The following is a 17,187-nucleotide window of genomic DNA, read 5'->3' as shown; positions in this document are numbered from 1 at the left end:
CGCCGTCCCCGGCCGCGGGGGTGTGCGCGGCGCCGGGCGCGGTATAAATGGAGCGGGCGGCGGGGCCGGGCGGCGGGCGCTGAGGGGCTGCTCCCCCGGCACCAGGACCGGCACCAGCACCAGCGCCCGGATCCAGATCCAGATCCAGACCCACACCAGCACCCGCACCCGGACCCAGACCAGGACCAGCACTGGGACCAGCACCCGGACCCAGACCCAGACCAGGACCAGCACCAGCACCGGGACCAGCACCCGGACCCAGACCCAGACCAGGACCAGCACCAGCACCCAGACCCAGACCCGGACCAGGACTGGGACCAGCACCGGGACCGGGACCAGGACCCAGACCCACACCAGCACCAGGACCGGGACCCAGACCCCGCGGCGCAGGGCACCATGGCTGAAGGTGAGCCTGCAGGACGATCCCCTCCCGCAGGTGCCCGGGGTTCCCCCGCCGCCGTCCCCACACCTGCCCGGGTGCCCGGCAGCAAAGCGCTCCCGCGGCTGGGGTGCAGCGGCACCTTCAGCCCTTACCCGCGAGCTTTCCTGCCAGCTGGCGCAAGAGCCAGCTCACCCAACCCTCAGCTAAAGCAAAGGGCGCTAGGGAATGGGAAAGGCGAAAGCAGAGGACAGCGACACGAAAAGCGTGGTTTCACGCAGGGCCCGCTCCCTTCCCTCCCTCCCCAGCTACAGTGTTCTCCACTGGCCGGAGCAGTGCCGGTGTTTGCAGAATGAAGTCTGGTGCTATTTAAAGCTTTCGGAGAAGAGCGTTGACAGCAGGACTAGGAACATGTGCCTGCATCCCACCCTGGCTTAAGGAGGATTTCTGGCGGCTCAGTCAAAGCGATGCTTCTGGCTTCAGACGCCCCTCCACGCCGGTGGCCTTTCAGGCTTGCACGAGGGGCGAAGACAGCCCCCACCTCCCACCGGGCTGCCTCCACAGTCCCAGGAAGCGGGACTGTGCGATGCGGAAGGGTGCACAGCCCTCCGGGTGAGATGGCATCGCTCTGCCCCAGTGCCCAGCGGCACCGCGGGCCGTCCCGGCTCACCGGGTTCCCAGCACCGCAGCAGCGATGCCAGTGCGGGTCCCTGGGGTGGGGGGACAGGCGCTGCCGGCTCCCAGCACAAAGCTGAGCTGCTACACCCCGGGCAGCCCCTGCTCCTGCACGGCCGTGCCTGGGACCCCCGCTGCCGTCTGCGTGCCCTGCCAGCACCGCAGCCCCCTCCCCACCCATCTCTTGGGAAGATGCATTTGCACTTCGAAAGACTCTCCACCTTTTGCTAAATCTGCTGGAAATTATAACCCTGGGTGACTGGGACAAGGAGCAGCCCTGCTCCGGCTCTCTTAACACGCTTATTTATGAGTTTGGCTCAGCGTCAGCGAGGCTTGCGCTCACACAGTCCGTGTGCTGTAGCACGGAGCCGTGTTCCTGTTTACAAAGGGGGAGGGTGGCAAGGGAAAGGCCCTTTCTGTGCTCCATCCCCGCTCCGGGGTCCCGAAGGACCAGCTGCAGGGACTTTACTCTTATTTATGGACAGTCCCAGCTGTCCGCAGCGGCTCTCACGGCGCGGCAGGGACCAGCGATGAGCCCGGCCGCCTCCCCCGGATGCGCGCTGCGGTGTCCCCATGCCCGGAGAGTCAGGAGTGGGGTTTCCATTTAGCTGTGGGAAGGGCGAGCTCAGGGTCAGCCGTTTCCATCTGGCCGTGGCCGAGGAGGGCTCGGTGACCACCACTGCTGGCATGTGAGCACCGGGAAGGACGCAGCCAGGGAGAGCTGCGGCACGAGGGCGTCAAGCTGAGCGCTGCCCCTCATGAGCTGCCCCGGCCCCTGCCTGCTGCCGAGCTCGCTGCGTGCTCTCCGGCACTAAATGCTTTTGCTTATTCTGGCAACTAACCTGTCTGACCGCAGAGCATTCAAGGATCACTGGCCTTGAGCGATGATGAACAATATCTCATTGCTCCAGCGCAGCGCCTGGGGCAGCGGGGACGTGGCCGACGGCTGCTCCGGCACACAGCCCTGCCTGCATCAGCGGCTGGGCTGGGAGACAGAGCAGAGCGCCAGAGGCTGGGGAATCAGACATCCTCTTTGTCACCGAATTTACGGTCGGTCTCTCCAATTTGTCAGCAGTTGCTGAGTGGCAAAGCTGCCCGGAGAGCTGCCCTCAGCCTGGCTGAGGCACAGAACATCCCTGGCGTTCTCTGGGCCCAGCGATGCTCATTTGGGGTGGGGAACACAGGCGGCAAACCCCGGCCGATGGGTCCTGTGCCTCCCAGAAAGAGGAGGCGAGCGCTAGGCTTTGCTCCAGCGCTGGATGCCACAAGCCACAGACCTGGCACGCCTCTGGCAGCACACGCTGCCCCTCCTCTGTGGCGATACCGTGGAGGGCAGCACCACGGCGCAAGAAATACGGCGCAGAGCTCGGTCAGGAGGACGCAGCACTTTGCTGTGAGCTCAGCTGCCAGCTGACTGCAGGACCCGTGCCCCGGCGGGCTCGCAGCCCGTGGTGCGAGCCCAGCCTGCAGAGCCCTCCGGGAGGGATGCTCAGAGCCCAGCGTGGCCGCAGCGCCCGGGGCTGTGCCGGGCACACCGCGGGAGGACAGGGCAGCTTGGGCGGAGGAGGCTGCCAAACCCCGGCACCGCGGTCCAAACAGCCCGGGCGCAGGGCGCGGGTAACGGCGATCCCCTCCAGCCCGCAGGCGGGGGCTGCGTGCGCGGGAGCACGCGGCAGAGGGGAGAGCTGTACGCGCTGCTGCCTTTGCAGATCTGGTGCTGAAGACATGGGACCTGCAGTGCGAGCGCAACGGCCGGGAGCACCGGACGGCGGAGATGGGCTGCCAGCAGCTGGTGGTGCGGCGGGGGCAGCCCTTCATCATCACCCTCTACTTCTCGGGCAGAGGCTACGAGGAGGGGGTGGACAAACTCGCCTTCAACGTCGAGACGGGTGAGTGCTGCCGCGAGCGAGCTGCGCCCTGCCGCAGGGCTCGCCCCATGCTGACGCGGGGGCTGCGCCGAGGCACCTGCCCCATCTCACGCGGTCCCCCCCATCCCCTCCCGGCAGAGGCTGGTGCTGTGCACAGCTTTTATACCAAGTTGAAGAGAAAAGGTAGGAACTGGGCTCTGTAACGAGAGCTGAAGGGAAGAGATAAATAAAACAAAACGCCTCTGCTGCCACCGCCGCCTCCTGCCCGTGGCCGAGCCAGACTCGGGGCCGCGCCGGAGCCACCGGCTCACCGGGAAGTGCTGTGGCTGCTGCCAGGGAACCCGCCTGAGCCTCTTGCCCTTCTAAGAAACATCAGCGAAAGCGAATCCTTTCAGCCAGAGGGTTTCACAGCGCTTTTGCCGGTGGTCTTTTTGCCCAGCCACCCCTGTCCCCATCGCTCAGACATCCCTGGAGCGGGGTTTGCTCAGGAAACACAACCCCTGGAGAAAGGAAACGTTCCCGCTGAGCCTCCCCAGCGCGCAGCCCCACTGTCCCTGCCCCGAGCGGTGCTGGAGCCGGCACGCGGGAGCCGGGCGCAGCCTCCGACAGGTCCCTGTGGCTCCATGCCGGGGATTTCTCCTGCCGTTGCTGTAGCCCTGGCAAGAGCCCACAGGGAGCAGCGGGGACGGGGACATCGGTCCCATGGCCAGAGCCGGGTGCAGCCACCACGCAGGGGCTCAGCCCGTGCCAGCTCGGGGCAAAGGGAGAGGAAACTCTTGGGCAAGAGTTATTTTGGGTCTGCAGCATCCTGCTGAGTTAAGCAGGCCAGAACTCAAAGTGAAACTACACCCCGGTTTCCTTACAGTGCATAAATGCTCTTTTTCCCCAAAAAACTCCGATCCTCCCATAGGGTGACAAACATGAACTCAGCACCCCCCAGCTTCACCCTAAACCGGCAACTCCCCTGCTCCCAGGGCAGCTGTGGCGGGGGTCCGCCTGCCCACCGCTCAAACCTGCCAGGTTTTCACGAGTCTTGCTGCATCCCGGGCGACCCCAGGCTGGTTTTGCAAGCGAAAAGCCCCCCGTGCAGCCCCCTGGGGCAAAGGCCCGGGCTGGCAGCAGCTGCCGTCGGGCTGCAGCACAGCCCCGGAGCTTGCGGGAAAAGGGCAAAGGTGCTTCAGCTCTCGCAAAGGTGCGCCCTGGCACGACCCTCACCGGGGCCGGCGAGGTGCGGCCAGGCCGGGGGCTGCCAGACCTGCCCCCCCCCCAGGCAGCGAGGCCGCGTGCCACCTCCCTGCCAGGAAAGAAGGAATGGCTCCGTGCAAAAGTAGAGCCTGTATTTTTATAGCAGCCGTGTTTGAAGAGCCCTGCTCAGGCGCCTGGGGCCCCTGGGGATGCCTCGGGTTGTGCAGGCAGGGAGGAGGAGGAGGCGGCGGCGGCAGGCTCCCGTGGCCGCCTGTCCCCATGGCAGCGCCAGGCTGGCCCTTGCCAAGAGGGCAGGGTTAGCTCAGCCCGGCCTCCCCAAAAGGAGAAACTGTGTCACTCTCATGAGTTCATGAGTATTTTTGGTGACTCGCCTGGTGTCCTGCCCACGCTGCGGGTGAAGGCTGGCAGGGGACCAGCCCGAGGGCACCGCTCCGGAGCCGCGCTGGGCCGGGGCTGGGCGTCACCGCTCCCCGGAGGAGCGGTGTTTGGAGCTGGCTCGGCGCAGGTGGCTTGGACGCGGCCTGGCGCTCGGAGGGGCCGGCAGGGATCACGCTGTCCTCGGCTCGAGTGCCGCGGCCACTGATGTAATCGCTAATCGTGGGATGTTTGCAGCAACGCCTGAGGCTGCAGGCGCTCAGCGGGGCTCTCGCCGAGAGCGCTCCGGTGATGGGGGCTCCGGCGTTGGCAGCCGGGCTCTGCCGGGGCCCCCAGGTCACGCGCTGCGGCAGCACCGGGCTGCGCGGGCACGGGGATTTGGCGGCTCGGCTCCGAGCGGAGGCAGGAGTGGGTGCAGCCGAGGGGAGGAGACGTGACCCTGGGGTGGGAGCACTGCCTCCGCTCTCCCGGCCCCACGGGGTGAGCCCCCCCATCCTGCCCCTTCCCAAAGAGCAAGGGACACGCCTGAACTTCCCACGGCTGGGCTGCCCCGCGCCCCCGTACCCGACAAACCAAACAGCGAACGCTCCCGCGCTGCAAGAGCCGAGGCCTGGGCAGCCGCCGCAGGCAGCACCGCCGGGCAGGCCCCCTTGGCGCAGCCCCCGTGGCGGGGGGCTGCCAGAGCACCGGGAGAGCTGACACGTTCCTTCTTGGCAGGGCCCTGCCCCATCGAGACATCGGGAACCAAGTCCCACTTCGCCATGACCGACTTCCCGGACGAGTCGGGCTGGAGCGCCGTGGTCCAGCAGCAGGACGGGGACTCCCTCTGCGTCTCGCTCTGCTCCCCGCCCAGCGCCTGCGTCGGCCGCTACAGCCTGACGCTGGAAGCCTCCACCGACTACCAGGGCACCAGCTACCACATCGGGGACTTCGTTCTGCTCTTTAATGCCTGGCACCCAGGTGAGGCTTTCACCTTCCCGCAGCCAGGGTTTCCCAGGTGCGGGGTGCACGAGCCATCCCCCAGCTCTGCCGGGACAGCGCATCCCCGGGGGTCTCGCCCCACTGCAGACCCTGGGTGCCCCAAGCCCTGCCCTGAGCTCAGGTCTAAGCAGAAATCCCTGCTTTTCTTCCATCTCCACATGGTCCCCACAGCAGGTTGAGGCCGCAAGCACCATTCCCCAGCCCAGGACACACACAGCCCCTTTGCCAGCGCCCCAAACACCCCATCCAGGCTGCCCCCACCATGCAATGCTGCGCAGGAGCTCACCTCTGCGGCACTGGTGCAAAGCACTGGGCAACCCCCAGCAGCAGCTCCCAGCCAGGCATAGGAAAAGCCCCTAATTATCCCTAATTAATTATCCCTAATAATTGCCCCCACCTGGCCCAGCCCTGCCCACCCCCCCCTGCCCTGTCCCTGCGGGCTCAGGGATGAGCCTGGGTGCTCCCAGGGGTGTCACTGTCCCGGTAAAATCCAGGCAGCCGGACAGAGAAGGGAGGATCGGTGCTGCAGGGCTTAAGGACACTGGGCAAACAAAGCTGGGATTTTCGTCTCTCCACCTCCCTGCTCTGCCCCAAGGAGCAGCCCCGTGCTGCCTCGCTCGCAGCTCACCCGCCAGGCCTGGGCTGAAACAGCCGATTTCCTGAATCCCAAATGTTCCGTGCTGGCTCCGCCGAGATAAGGAGCTTTAGGAAGCCTCGCTTGCCCAGGGCTGTGCTGAGCGCTGGTGCTGGGGATGTATGCGTTGGGTTTTTTTCTGAGAACATTTCCAGTAAATAGTAATTTTTCCAGCAATAACTGCTGTGCGAGCAAAATGGCTTCAGCTGCAATCTCAGCCAGCGCTCCCGGTTCCCACTGCTCGCTTCTCCCACCAGGGAGGTCTCCCCTCCTGGGAAAAGACCTGACTCCATAAAACAAAAGGGAGGAAAGAAAGAGACACTAGAAAGAACGGAAAAGAAAACCACAAGCCTGCTGAAATTTTCCCATCAGCTGAAATCAAACTGGGTTGAAATTCTCCAGCAGCTTTTTCAGATGGGAGCAGTTCCAGCCCCTGCTGCCTCTTTTCCCACCAGACCCACCCGCAGCCGCTGTCTGGCACGTCCCCGGGGAGGGGGAGAGCCCTGAGCCGGGCCGGGGGGCTGGGGGGCACGGGGCAGACCCCCGTCCCCGTCCCCATCTCTCGCTCTCCCCACAGAGGACGGAGTTTTCCTCCGCGACGAGGACGAGCGCTGCGAGTACGTGCTGTCCCAGCAGGGACTCATCTACCAGGGCACCTGCGACTACATCACCCCCACCCCCTGGAACTTCGGCCAGGTGAGCGGGCGCGGTGCCCCGGGACCCCCGCCCGAGCCCAGCCTGTGCAGCCCTGGCAGCGCGGGGCATGGGGGCTGCTGCCACGGGCGTCCCCCCAAACCTGCGCCCCAATCGCAGCCAGCACCTCGGGGGGGATCCGGCCCCACCACGCAGCTGCAGGACAAACAAACATCTGGTTTCCAAGAGGGCAACGCGCCGACTTCAAATTGGGGCAGAGCGAGGGGAGCGGAGCGTTCCTGCACGGCTCCCGGGGGGCCCCGGGGCTGCACGCTCCTAATCGGGGTGGCCACACCGTGCCGGGAGCCGGCGCCCGATAACGCAGTCCCTGGTGCCGTGCTGGCCGCGCCGATAAGGCAGCGCCTGCGCCCCGAGCTGCAGCCCCCCACGGCTGCGCTGGGCCCCCAGCGCCGGGGGAGCCCGGCCGCCCTCCCCGAGCTCCGGGCTGTCCCGGCGGGGCCGGGGGTGCCCGTGGCCCCCGCAGGATCCGCTCCTCGATTCGGGGAAGGGCTGTGACTCACCCCGTGATGGGAAATAGGTGGTTTTCCCCGGAGGTCAGGACTCTGCCTGAACCCTGTGCAGCAGCAGCTGCAGGAAGCAGGATCCGGCCCTGGCGCGAGGGCGGGAGCTCGCCCTTGGGCTTCGCAGGCTGAGCCTCCTCCGGCCGCCGCAGCAGCCCCTTGTCACGGTGGCACTGATGGGGGACGTCTCTCAGTGGGTGCTGGCTTGGGGAGGGGGCCCGTGACCCCCGTGTGCCCGGCAGCTCTGCTTGCAGGGGCATCGTGGTGAGCCGGGAGGGAGGGCGGAGGTGGGAGAACCCCCCTGCCCCGAGGGGACCTCACGCCTTTTCTCCCCCCTCTGCACCAGTTTGAGGACGACATCTTGTCCATCTGCCTCAAGCTGCTGGACACAAACCCCAAATTCCTGAGGGACCAGAACCAGGATTGCTCCCGCCGCAACGACCCCGTGTACATCGGCAGGGTGGTGAGCGCCATGGTGAGTCCTGCGGAGCTCCGGCCGCCAGCGCACCCGGCAGGGTGTCCCCAGGCACCCCATGTCCCCTGGGGCACAAACACCCCCCTGCTGTCACCCCGCTACGGCTCTCAACTACAGCTGTGACAGAGAGGTGGCATTTGCCATCCCCCCCAGTTACACCAGTTTCCTTCCCCAAGGTGTTTCGCATCCCCTTTACAACCTTTCCTGCTGGCGCTCTTATTTATTGTGCTGGTGCTCTTATTTATATGTGATATACAAATAAGATCCTTTTAAGATGAGAGAAATAGCAGAGGTGGGGCTGCACCATCCCAGGAGCAGCCTTCGCTCCTCGCCGGCTGCTGCAGGCGATAATCGTGCCCAACTCCCAGGCAGGACTTGTTTCTAAAATCCATCCCAGTTCGTGCATCCCAATGACGCCCTCCCATCCACCCGCTCTCCCACCTGTGCCTCCCCAGCTCGCCAGGACGCAGGCGGCCACGGTGCAAGAATGAATGCGTGCATCCCGGCATGCTCTTGCACCGCGGCCGCCTGCATCCCGGCGCGCTCTTGCACCGCAGCCACCTGCATCCCGGCGCGCTCTCGCGCCACGGCCGCCTGCATCCCAGCGCGCTCTTGCCCGGCTCCGGGATGGCTAACGGGGGGTGACAGCACGGGTGAGCCGGGGGAAGGCACTTTGCCTCCCTCCCCAGCCTGCTCCTGCCCCTCCGCCCATCCATCGCAGCCCCTCTTGCCCTGCCGCAGGTAAATTGTAACGACGAGGACCAGGGGGTGCTGGCGGGGCGGTGGGACAACAAGTACGAAGATGGGATGAGCCCGATGGCCTGGATCGGGAGTGTGGATATTCTCAAGAGGTGGAAGAAGTTTGGGTGCCATCCAGTCAAGTATGGCCAGTGCTGGGTCTTCGCTGCCGTGGCATGTACCGGTGAGAGCAGACGTCTCCCGTCTCCCCTTCCCTGCAGGACGGAGTCACCCGTATCCCCCGTGTCCCACCCCGGCCCCTGCCCTCCACGCTCCCTGTGCTGCAGCAGGAGGGAACCGCTGGGGCTGATTACAATCAGCCTGCAATCACTGCTTAGCAATTAAGCGCTCTGTTATTGTAATTTGTCAGGAAATGGAGGGGAAAAAAAGACAGAAAAGGGCTCTGGCTTTTCAGTTAGCTCTGCCTCCCCCGGCCAGGCAGAGAGGGAGGGGCTGGATGCATGGCGCAGGAGAAGGAAAGGGGCTTTAACGTCAAGTTTGCAGTGAAGTCATGAATCCACTGAGATCAAACTAATTTCACTGCCACCAGGGCAGTCGGGCTGGGGCAAAAGAGGAGAAAAATTCCGGGCTTGCTTCTGTTGAGAAGTGCACACACACACGCTTGCACGCTCGCAAGTGCCCCGAGAAGAATGCTGCACTTGCAGGGTCGTATGAGTGCACATGTGCATTTATATATCACAGATATACGAGATCCTTTTTAGAGGAGAGAAATAGCAGAAAACTAAAGTGGATTTTCTGCGACTCACAGAAGTTTATAGCCTTCCTTTGAAGCGTTATAACTACCTCCCTGTTCCCCAGGGAGCTCTGCTCGCAGTAAAAGGCAGCTGTGAGATTAAATAAGAGGTTGCAGCGTGCTGCTGCCTGTGCACTCCCTCAAAAGCACTTGCAGCCGCTTTTGTGCCTTTTTTCTACTGCAATATCAAAACCCGGCAGACTGTCGGTGCCGTGTGCCACCCGTCTCGCCTGCGGCAACTGCAGGAACCGGCTCGTCCTGGGGATCAGTCCCTGGGCACCCCTTTGAGGGGGAAAGGGAAGGGCAGGAGCGGTGCAAACCTGGGGCTCCGTGGGACGGGAGCCGTGCAAAGCCAGGGCTGTGCAAACCTGGGGCTCCGTGGGACGGGAGCCGTGCAGAGCCAGGGCTGTGCAAACCTGGGGCTCCGTGGGACGGGAGCCGTGCAGAGCCAGGGCTGTGCAAACCTGGGGCTCCGTGGGACGGGAGCCGTGCAGAGCCAGGAGCCCCGGTGCCGGGACCCCGTCTCACCCTGCTCTGCCTCCCCGCAGTCATGCGGTGCCTGGGGATCCCCAGCCGGGTGGTCACCAACTACAACTCGGCCCACGACACCAACGGCAACCTGGTCATCGACCGCTACCTCAGCGAGAAGGGCGAGGAGGGCCGGCGCTCCAGGGACATGATCTGGTGAGCGGCACGGCGGGACCCCAACCCGCCCACCCCTGTGGCAGCGATTGCCCCTTCCCCGGAGCCCGGCGGGCGCTGGGGGAGGCTGAGGCCCCTACGTCCTGGCTTCTCTTGCAGGAACTTCCACTGCTGGGTGGAGTCCTGGATGGCCCGTCCAGACCTGGCACCCGGCTACGATGGGTGGCAGGCGCTGGACCCGACGCCCCAGGAGAAGAGTGAAGGTACGGCATGCACAGCGCGGGTGCTCTGTCCCCCCGTGCTGCCGGCACGGCAGGGTCTCCCTCTGCCACGACTGCCCCTTGCCCCGGCGGTGGCCAAACCTCGGGCGGTGACGGCGGCTCTGCTCTCTGCAGGGGTTTTCTGCTGCGGGCCGGCCCCCGTCAAAGCCATCAAGGAGGGTGACCTGCAGCTGAAGTACGACATCCCCTTCATCTTCGCGGAGGTGAACGCCGACGTGGTGTACTGGGTGGTGCAGCGTGACGGGCTGGAGAAGAAGAGCACCCACTCCTCGGTCGTGGGGAAGAAAATCAGCACCAAGAGCGTGGGCAGGGACAGCAGGGAGGACATCACCAACACCTACAAGTACCCGGAGGGTACGGGGCGGCAGCGGGGGCAGAGATGCCATGGGGTTGGGGTGGCTGTTGGGAAATGGGGGGAACGATTAATGCAGCAGCTGCGCTAGGAGGGCTCCAGGGATCAGGGCAAAGCAGCCCGGACCATGCCCTCCCCGTACCCCCTTGGGAACCACGGTTTTCCATGCACCGCAGGGTCTGAAAAGGAGAGAGAAGTGTTTGCGAAGGCAGAGCACGAGAAGATCTCTCTCAGAGAGGAGGACGAGGGGCTGCACCTCAAGATCAAGCTGTCGGAGGGCGCAAACAACGGCTGCGACTTCGACGTCTTCGCCGTCATCCACAACAACACGGAGACGGAGCGGGTCTGCAGGCTCGTGCTGTGCGCTCGAACCGCCAGCTACAACGGCACCGTGGGGCCCCAGTGCGGCACGAAGGACCTGCTGAACGTCACCCTCGCGCCCCAGGCAGGTAAGAGACCGGCTGGCAGCGAGGAGAGGATGCTTTGGCGAGGGCTGGGGACAGGGCAGCGACTTTTTCCCACGTTCAGCTGCACCTCTGGGGTCTGCGGTGAGGCCACGGTGCCGGGGCCGGGTCCCCCCCGGCAGAGCCTCTGGGCTGGCCGGGGGCCGGGGCAGCGCTCGCAGCCCGCGGGAGGGAGTCACCGCCGCCGGGTCTGGGCTCCGCGCCGACAGCTTTCCAGAGAGGAAACCTCGGCCGCAGCCGCCCGCCCTGCACACAGCAGCTGAGCTGCAGTAAGCTGGGCACGTCCCGTCGGGGGTCGGCGCGGGGAGCCGGGACCAGCGGTGAGGGCTGCAGGCTCGCCCAGAGCCCCGCAGCCCCGCAGCCCCGCTCCGGACCTGGGGGTCAGCACGAACCTCCCTGACAACGAGGTGTGAGCCAAGGCCCGGTTTCGCTTGCAGCCTTCCCCCGTCCTTGCTTGTCCAGCGCCGCAGGCGTGGTTGCATCCCCTCTGGTTGTACCACCACCGCCGGCTCGTCAGCTCGGGACACTCCGGGCTGGCGTAGGGCAGCAATCTGAGATTTCTGGTTAATCCCATGGAACAACAGCAGCATTAAAGCACGTCCTGGGGCTGGGTGGCTGGCACAGCCTGCGCCCAGAGCCGGTGCCGGCGCGTTTATCCGTCCGGCAGCCCCGCACCGCGTCACCGCCGTTCACCAGCGACCGCCTCGGTCGGCAAAGGCCCAGGCTGGCGGGAGCCCGCGGGAGCTGCAGCTCTGTCGCAAGGCTGCTCGCGGAGCGATGCCTCCCTCGGGGACTTCCTCCTTATTTATCTACCACTGCGGGTTTTTAATCTGTGATGAAAGGATAAAGAACATTGCTCAGGCAGGGGGCTGGAAAGGCATTTAGGGCAGGACAAAAGTTACTGCCATTGCATCCATCATGCCGAGGGAGCAAGCTGTGCGCATCCCAAGGCTGTCATCCCAGGACGCTCTGCTGCACTCATCTGCATCCCGCTCTTGCTCTTCCGTGCGCCTCTGCTCCACAAGCCGGAGCTGGGCTAGGCTGGGCTGTCCGGCAGGATATTCCCACAGGCAGGGAGAGCAGGACCTGACCTGGGGTCAGCTCCGACGGCACGGTCCCAGGCTGGTCCCAGCAGCGCTGAAGCTCTCGGCAGCTGCTCCGGGCAGGCACGACATCTCGCAGCGGTTCACCGCAGAGCTCTCCTGGCATGGGCCCGCTGAACCTTCGTTTGCCTTTGTTACAAATTAGCATTACTGCCTGGTAATTAAACAAGAGTTTTGATTTATGTTGGTTTTCCACAGACCCTTCAGGGCTTGGAAACATAATACATCTGCTGTCCTGGAACAGCCTAATTTTTAATCTACGCCAAGATACGCTCTCCTAACGGGGGCCGTAGCAAATGCAGTGCTCAGCTCGCCGCTATTAGTTAAGCTGCGTTAAGGGAATAACGCACGTGCCCGGTCTCGCTGCCGTGAAGGGAAGCAGGATGCTGCCTTTGCTCATGCTGGGACCCCTCCCTGCGATGTGGGCACGGGCAGGTACCAGCGCCTGCAGAGCGGCTCTGGAGCCTTCCGCGGGGCCGCGCGCTGCCCAGCCCGCTGGAGGAGCCCCCTTGGCCTTTAGGGTCTTTAACATTCCCGTCCACAAGTTAATCCAACTTCATTTTCTCTGAAGCTTTAATTACGAGCTCCTGAAGCTTCTCCCCCCAGCTCCTGCCTGGGAATATAGACCCCAGGGGTCCCCACGCTGCAGCCTTTAGGGAACCCCTGCGCTCTGTGCCAGCGCGGGGAGCCCAGCCGGAGTGGGGCCGGTCCCCCTCCCCGCAGCATCACTGCTGCAGCGCTTCACGTCCCGCCCCGGCTTCGCTGCCAGCAGTCACGGACTGCAGGGCCCGTCCCCAGGACAGCTCTGCAGCTGGTTGCCTTCAGCCTCCTTCCCCCCCTCAGCACAAGGCAGCCAGGTTCCCGAAGGGCTTTGGGATAAACAACGCTCGGAGCTGAGCGCGGGCGGCTGCCGGGGAGCTGGGCTGCCTCCCGCCGCTGGCACCAGCTGCGGGCCGGCTGCGATGGGGCAGCGAAGCCCCGCTGCAGGCGCAGCCCCGGGGTCCTGCCCCGGCTCATGGCTCCTTCTCCTCCCCACGACCTGAACGGCATTGCTGGTGCCGTTGGGGAGCTCTGGCCAGGCTGCGCCGTCCCTCCCCGCCGCCCCGAGCCGCACGCCCACAGTCCCGCGTCCCTGCGCGGGCAGGAGCGGCGCCGGCACCCAGCACCGCGGCAGCACCCCGAGGACCCAGCTGGGCACAGGGTGACCGGCTGCGGGTGCCTGCAGCTCGTTTGGGAAATGCCAGCAATCGGGGGGTTGATGACAGCTAAATAGAACCCGTTTCCTTTCAGAAGTGATCCAGATTGACGCCCCCCGCACAGTCTTGTTTGCAGACTCGTGGTGCCGTGCCCACCCCGCGGTGCCCCTTCCCCACAGGCGCACCCCCCATGCTGTGGGACCCCAGCTCCCCCAGGACTTACCCATCCTTGCAAAGCGCCTGGAGAAGCTCCTGGGGAGCCCAGACGATCCCAGCAGCAGCCGGGTGCCAGCGCAGAGCCGCGGGTGCTGGGTTGGGGAGGGGGCGAGCCCTGACCCCGCTCTGCTTCCCCTTCCAGAGAAGAGCGTGCCCCTGCGTGTCCTGTATGAGAAGTACAGGGAGAGCCTGACCCAGGACAACCTCATCAAGGTGGTCGCTCTCCTGACCGAGTACCAGACCGGCGACATCGTCGTGGCCATCAGGGATGTCTACATCCAGAATCCAGAGATAAAGATCAGGGTAAGAGCCCAGCGCCCTGTCCTGGGCGGGTCTGGGGGAGACATTTCCCACTGACAGGGGGTTGCTGTAATCACCCTGGGGGTGTTGGTCCCAGTGACCCAAGCTGTGGGGCTTGGGCAGCCGGTCCTGCATCGCTAAGCGGGGCTGCATCCCCAGGGAGCTGCATCCCCAGGGAGCTGCCTCAGCCCCGCCAGGCTCAGGGCAGGGCGGTGCTGGGGCTCCAACCCCTCCCGCTTGCAGATTTTAGGGGAGCCGATGCAGGAGCGGAAGCTGGTGGCAGAGATCAGCCTGGTGAACCCCCTCGCAGCCCCCCTGAACAACTGCATGTTCGTGGTGGAGGGTGCTGGCCTCACCGACGGGCAGCAGGTCAAGGAACTGTAAGAGCTTTTCCTCCCTTCCTCCAGCTGAGCTGTTGGGAATGGGCTGGGGGCGGATTTTTGTGCCCGGAGCCCCCCAGGGAGGGCGGCCCCAGGGCCTGGCTCCGCTATGGGCTCAGCGGGAGCTGGGGCTACAAGCATCTCTGCCCCACACCACGCTGGGGAGGGGGGCCCGGCCACCGCCCCGGGGGTCCCCGCTTCCCAGGGCCCCAGCGCCGTCCTGCGGCCCCGCGGGCACGGGGAGGGCGATGGGTTGCCGGGAGGGAGGGGGGACGCCCCGCTGACCCCCTGCCCTCCCCCAGCGAGGAGCCCGTGGAGCCGCAGGCGGAGGCCAAGGTCAGGCTGGATTTCGTGCCGCGCCAGGCGGGGCTGCGCAAGCTGATGGTGGACTTCGAGAGCGACAAGCTGACGGGGGTGAAGGGCTACCGCAACGTCATCATCGCGCCCCAGCCCAAGTGAGCGGCCGCCACGGCCCCCCCGCCGCCGAGACCCTGCCTCCCCTCCCGCTCGGGGGCTCGCCGGCCCCCCACTCGCTCAGCCAAAGACGGTCCCAGTGGCACATGGAAGGACGACGGCCGAAGTCCACCCCGCTGCAGCAGCCGCGGTGCCGCGCTCCTCCCCGGGACCGCTCGGTGCTGCGGCGAGAGAAGCGGCGGGAGCAGGGACAGGAGAGAGGGGCTGGGGGCGTTCGGGGGCTCCCTGCGGCAGCCGCTCGCTTCGCCACCTTCCCCTCTCCCTGCGGGGTGGAAACGTCCCCGTCCTGCCTGTCCCCAGCCTGGGCGCAGCCGGGGTCCCCCAAGCCCCCCGTCCCCGTCCTGCCTGTCCCCAGCCTGGGCACAGCCGGGGTCCCCCAAGCCCCCCGTCCCTGTCCTGCCTGTCCCCAGCCTGGGCGCAGCAGGGTCCCCCAAGCCCCCCGTCCCCGTCCTGCCTGTCCCCAGCCTGGGCGCAGCAGGGGTCCCCCGAGCCCCCCGAGCCCCCCGTCCCCGTCCTGCCTGTCCCCAGCCTGGGCGCAGCAGGGGTCCCCCGAGCCCCACGCAGCCGGGCTGCCCCCTCCTCTTCCTGCAGCGCTGACAGCCCCGGGCCGCAGAGCAGATTTTATAAACCAAACAGCAGAACAACCTTCTCCAGCACTGACTGCACCTCAGCCATGCTCCGTGTGCCGTTACAATTCTCTGAACGCAATTCGGTAGAGAAAAGATTGTATACTGTGAGCACAAAGCTGTTTATATGCTATATACATATATAACAAATTATTTATAGACATATAAATACATACTGCATATAACCCTACCGCATAGGTAAAGCAAGGTATTCGCTTTAGTAAGTGTTCTGTCACTGCAAACACTGCGCAGTGAGGGATGGGACAGGCTGCCCGGAGAGGTGGGGGAGTCCCCAGCCCTGGAGGGGTTCAAAACATGGGCAGAGGTGGCACTTGGGGCCATGGTTTAGTGGGCATGGGGGTGTTGGGGTGATGGTTGGGCTGATGATCTTAGAGGGCCTTTCCAACCTTAGTGATTCCTGGTTTTACTCTCATTAAAAAATAATCCAGCCCCCAAGGCAGGAAACATGATGTTGCTACTCTGCCCTTAATTGGTTTAGTGTGGACTTGGTATTGTTAGGTCAATGGTTGGACTGGATGATCTTAAAGGTCTTTTCCAACCTCAACCATTCTATGATTACCTTGACATGAATTACCTATGCAAGCACTGAATAAAAACTCTATTTTTCACTTTTAAAGCCATCCCAGCTCTTCTTGAGCATCCTTTCCAAACGGAGGCACCCAGCAGCTCCTCGCCCAGGGCCTGAGTGGGTGGGGGTGAGCTCGCCCCCAGCCCAGCACCGAGGCTGTGGGTTTATTGCTGTGGCCAGCGCTTGCTGCGCTAAAGCCACGCTGTCGGCTCCGCTTCAGCCACCTCCCTGCACCCCGGGCTGCAGAGCCGGCACAGCCCGGCATTCTCAGGGTGCTCGGCAGCTCGGGGGTTGTACCCAGAAGGAGCTGGCACGGGGCCCTGCTGTGACCCCCACGGCTCTGCCGGCCCCACAGCGCGAGCCGGCAGCACCCATGGCACGGGGTAAACCTGCACCAGCCTCCAAGGCAGCACGGCCCGAGGCTGACGCGGGCACCTCGCATTCCCGATGCCTTCCTCCCATAGCAGGAATGGCACGGTGCGGCCACTGCGCACAAAGAACAGGAGAGAAAACCCGTACAGGAAATTAAGTGAATAGATTTTGCACGCCCCAGTTCTCATCGGGGCAGCCTGCAGGTGGCTGCCAGCGCAGCCAGAGAAAGCGCAAGCCAGCAGCCGAAGCACAAGAAACCCAACCTGCGAGCGAGGGAAAAGAGGTGGCCGAGCGCGGGACGTGGGGGGAGGGCGAGGATTTGTCTCAAGCCTGGAACAGGGGTCAAGGCGCCGCTGAAGATAAGCGCTTCCCACGCCGGAACACAACCTTCCCGCTTTCTCCCCACAAACACCATGGGAGCCTCCCCACGCCTGCCAAACGCACACCAGGAAACGCACGGCAGAACTGCTGCTCTCCTGCCGCAGCCCGGGGCTCCCACATCCACGGCACCCCAGGACTGGGGACGTGCCCGGGCCCGGCATCGCCCGCCCAAAGCGGGGCTGCGGAGGCCGTGGGACGGGGCCGTGGCGCAAGGGGACCCCGCTCCGTCAGCTCGCGCCCAGCTGGTCCCGGTCACCCCAACACTGCCGGCGGCTGCCAGGGTCTCCCGACCCAGCCGAGATCCAGGGTGGATGGGGAGCCAGGAGTGCTTCCTACCCAGGACAACGCGTCCTCCAGCTTCGCTTTCTGTTTATCTTTAAGATAGGATAAAATCTCCACGTGCAGCGCTCTGGACACAGCTGCTCGCCTCTCCCGAGCCTGGCAGGGCATCCAGGGCCGACGGCTCTGCTCGCCCCAGGGCAGACGGGCAGGAGCTGCCGGCGCACGGTGCC

At 64.9% G+C, this 17,187-nt stretch overlaps 1 protein-coding gene across 1 annotated transcript; it reads left to right on the top strand.

The window, feature by feature from the left end:
• The first annotated feature begins 396 nt into the window (after positions 1–396).
• On the top strand, positions 397–14,692 carry TGM2 (transglutaminase 2). The gene is made up of 13 exons (XM_075721037.1): positions 397–406; positions 2,764–2,943; positions 5,221–5,463; positions 6,696–6,814; positions 7,679–7,807; positions 8,549–8,729; positions 9,848–9,983; positions 10,101–10,204; positions 10,337–10,576; positions 10,751–11,023; positions 13,696–13,856; positions 14,097–14,233; positions 14,536–14,692. Exons 1-13 carry the CDS (start codon positions 397–399, stop codon positions 14,690–14,692), a joined length of 2,070 nt encoding a protein of 689 aa, XP_075577152.1.
• Positions 14,693–17,187: the final 2,495 nt, after the last annotated feature.

This window comes from Pelecanus crispus, chromosome 14 (assembly GCF_030463565.1).
Source record: "Pelecanus crispus isolate bPelCri1 chromosome 14, bPelCri1.pri, whole genome shotgun sequence".
In the NCBI taxonomy this organism is placed as follows: Eukaryota; Metazoa; Chordata; class Aves; order Pelecaniformes; family Pelecanidae; genus Pelecanus; species Pelecanus crispus.
This window is presented reverse-complemented; position numbering and strand designations above follow the sequence as displayed.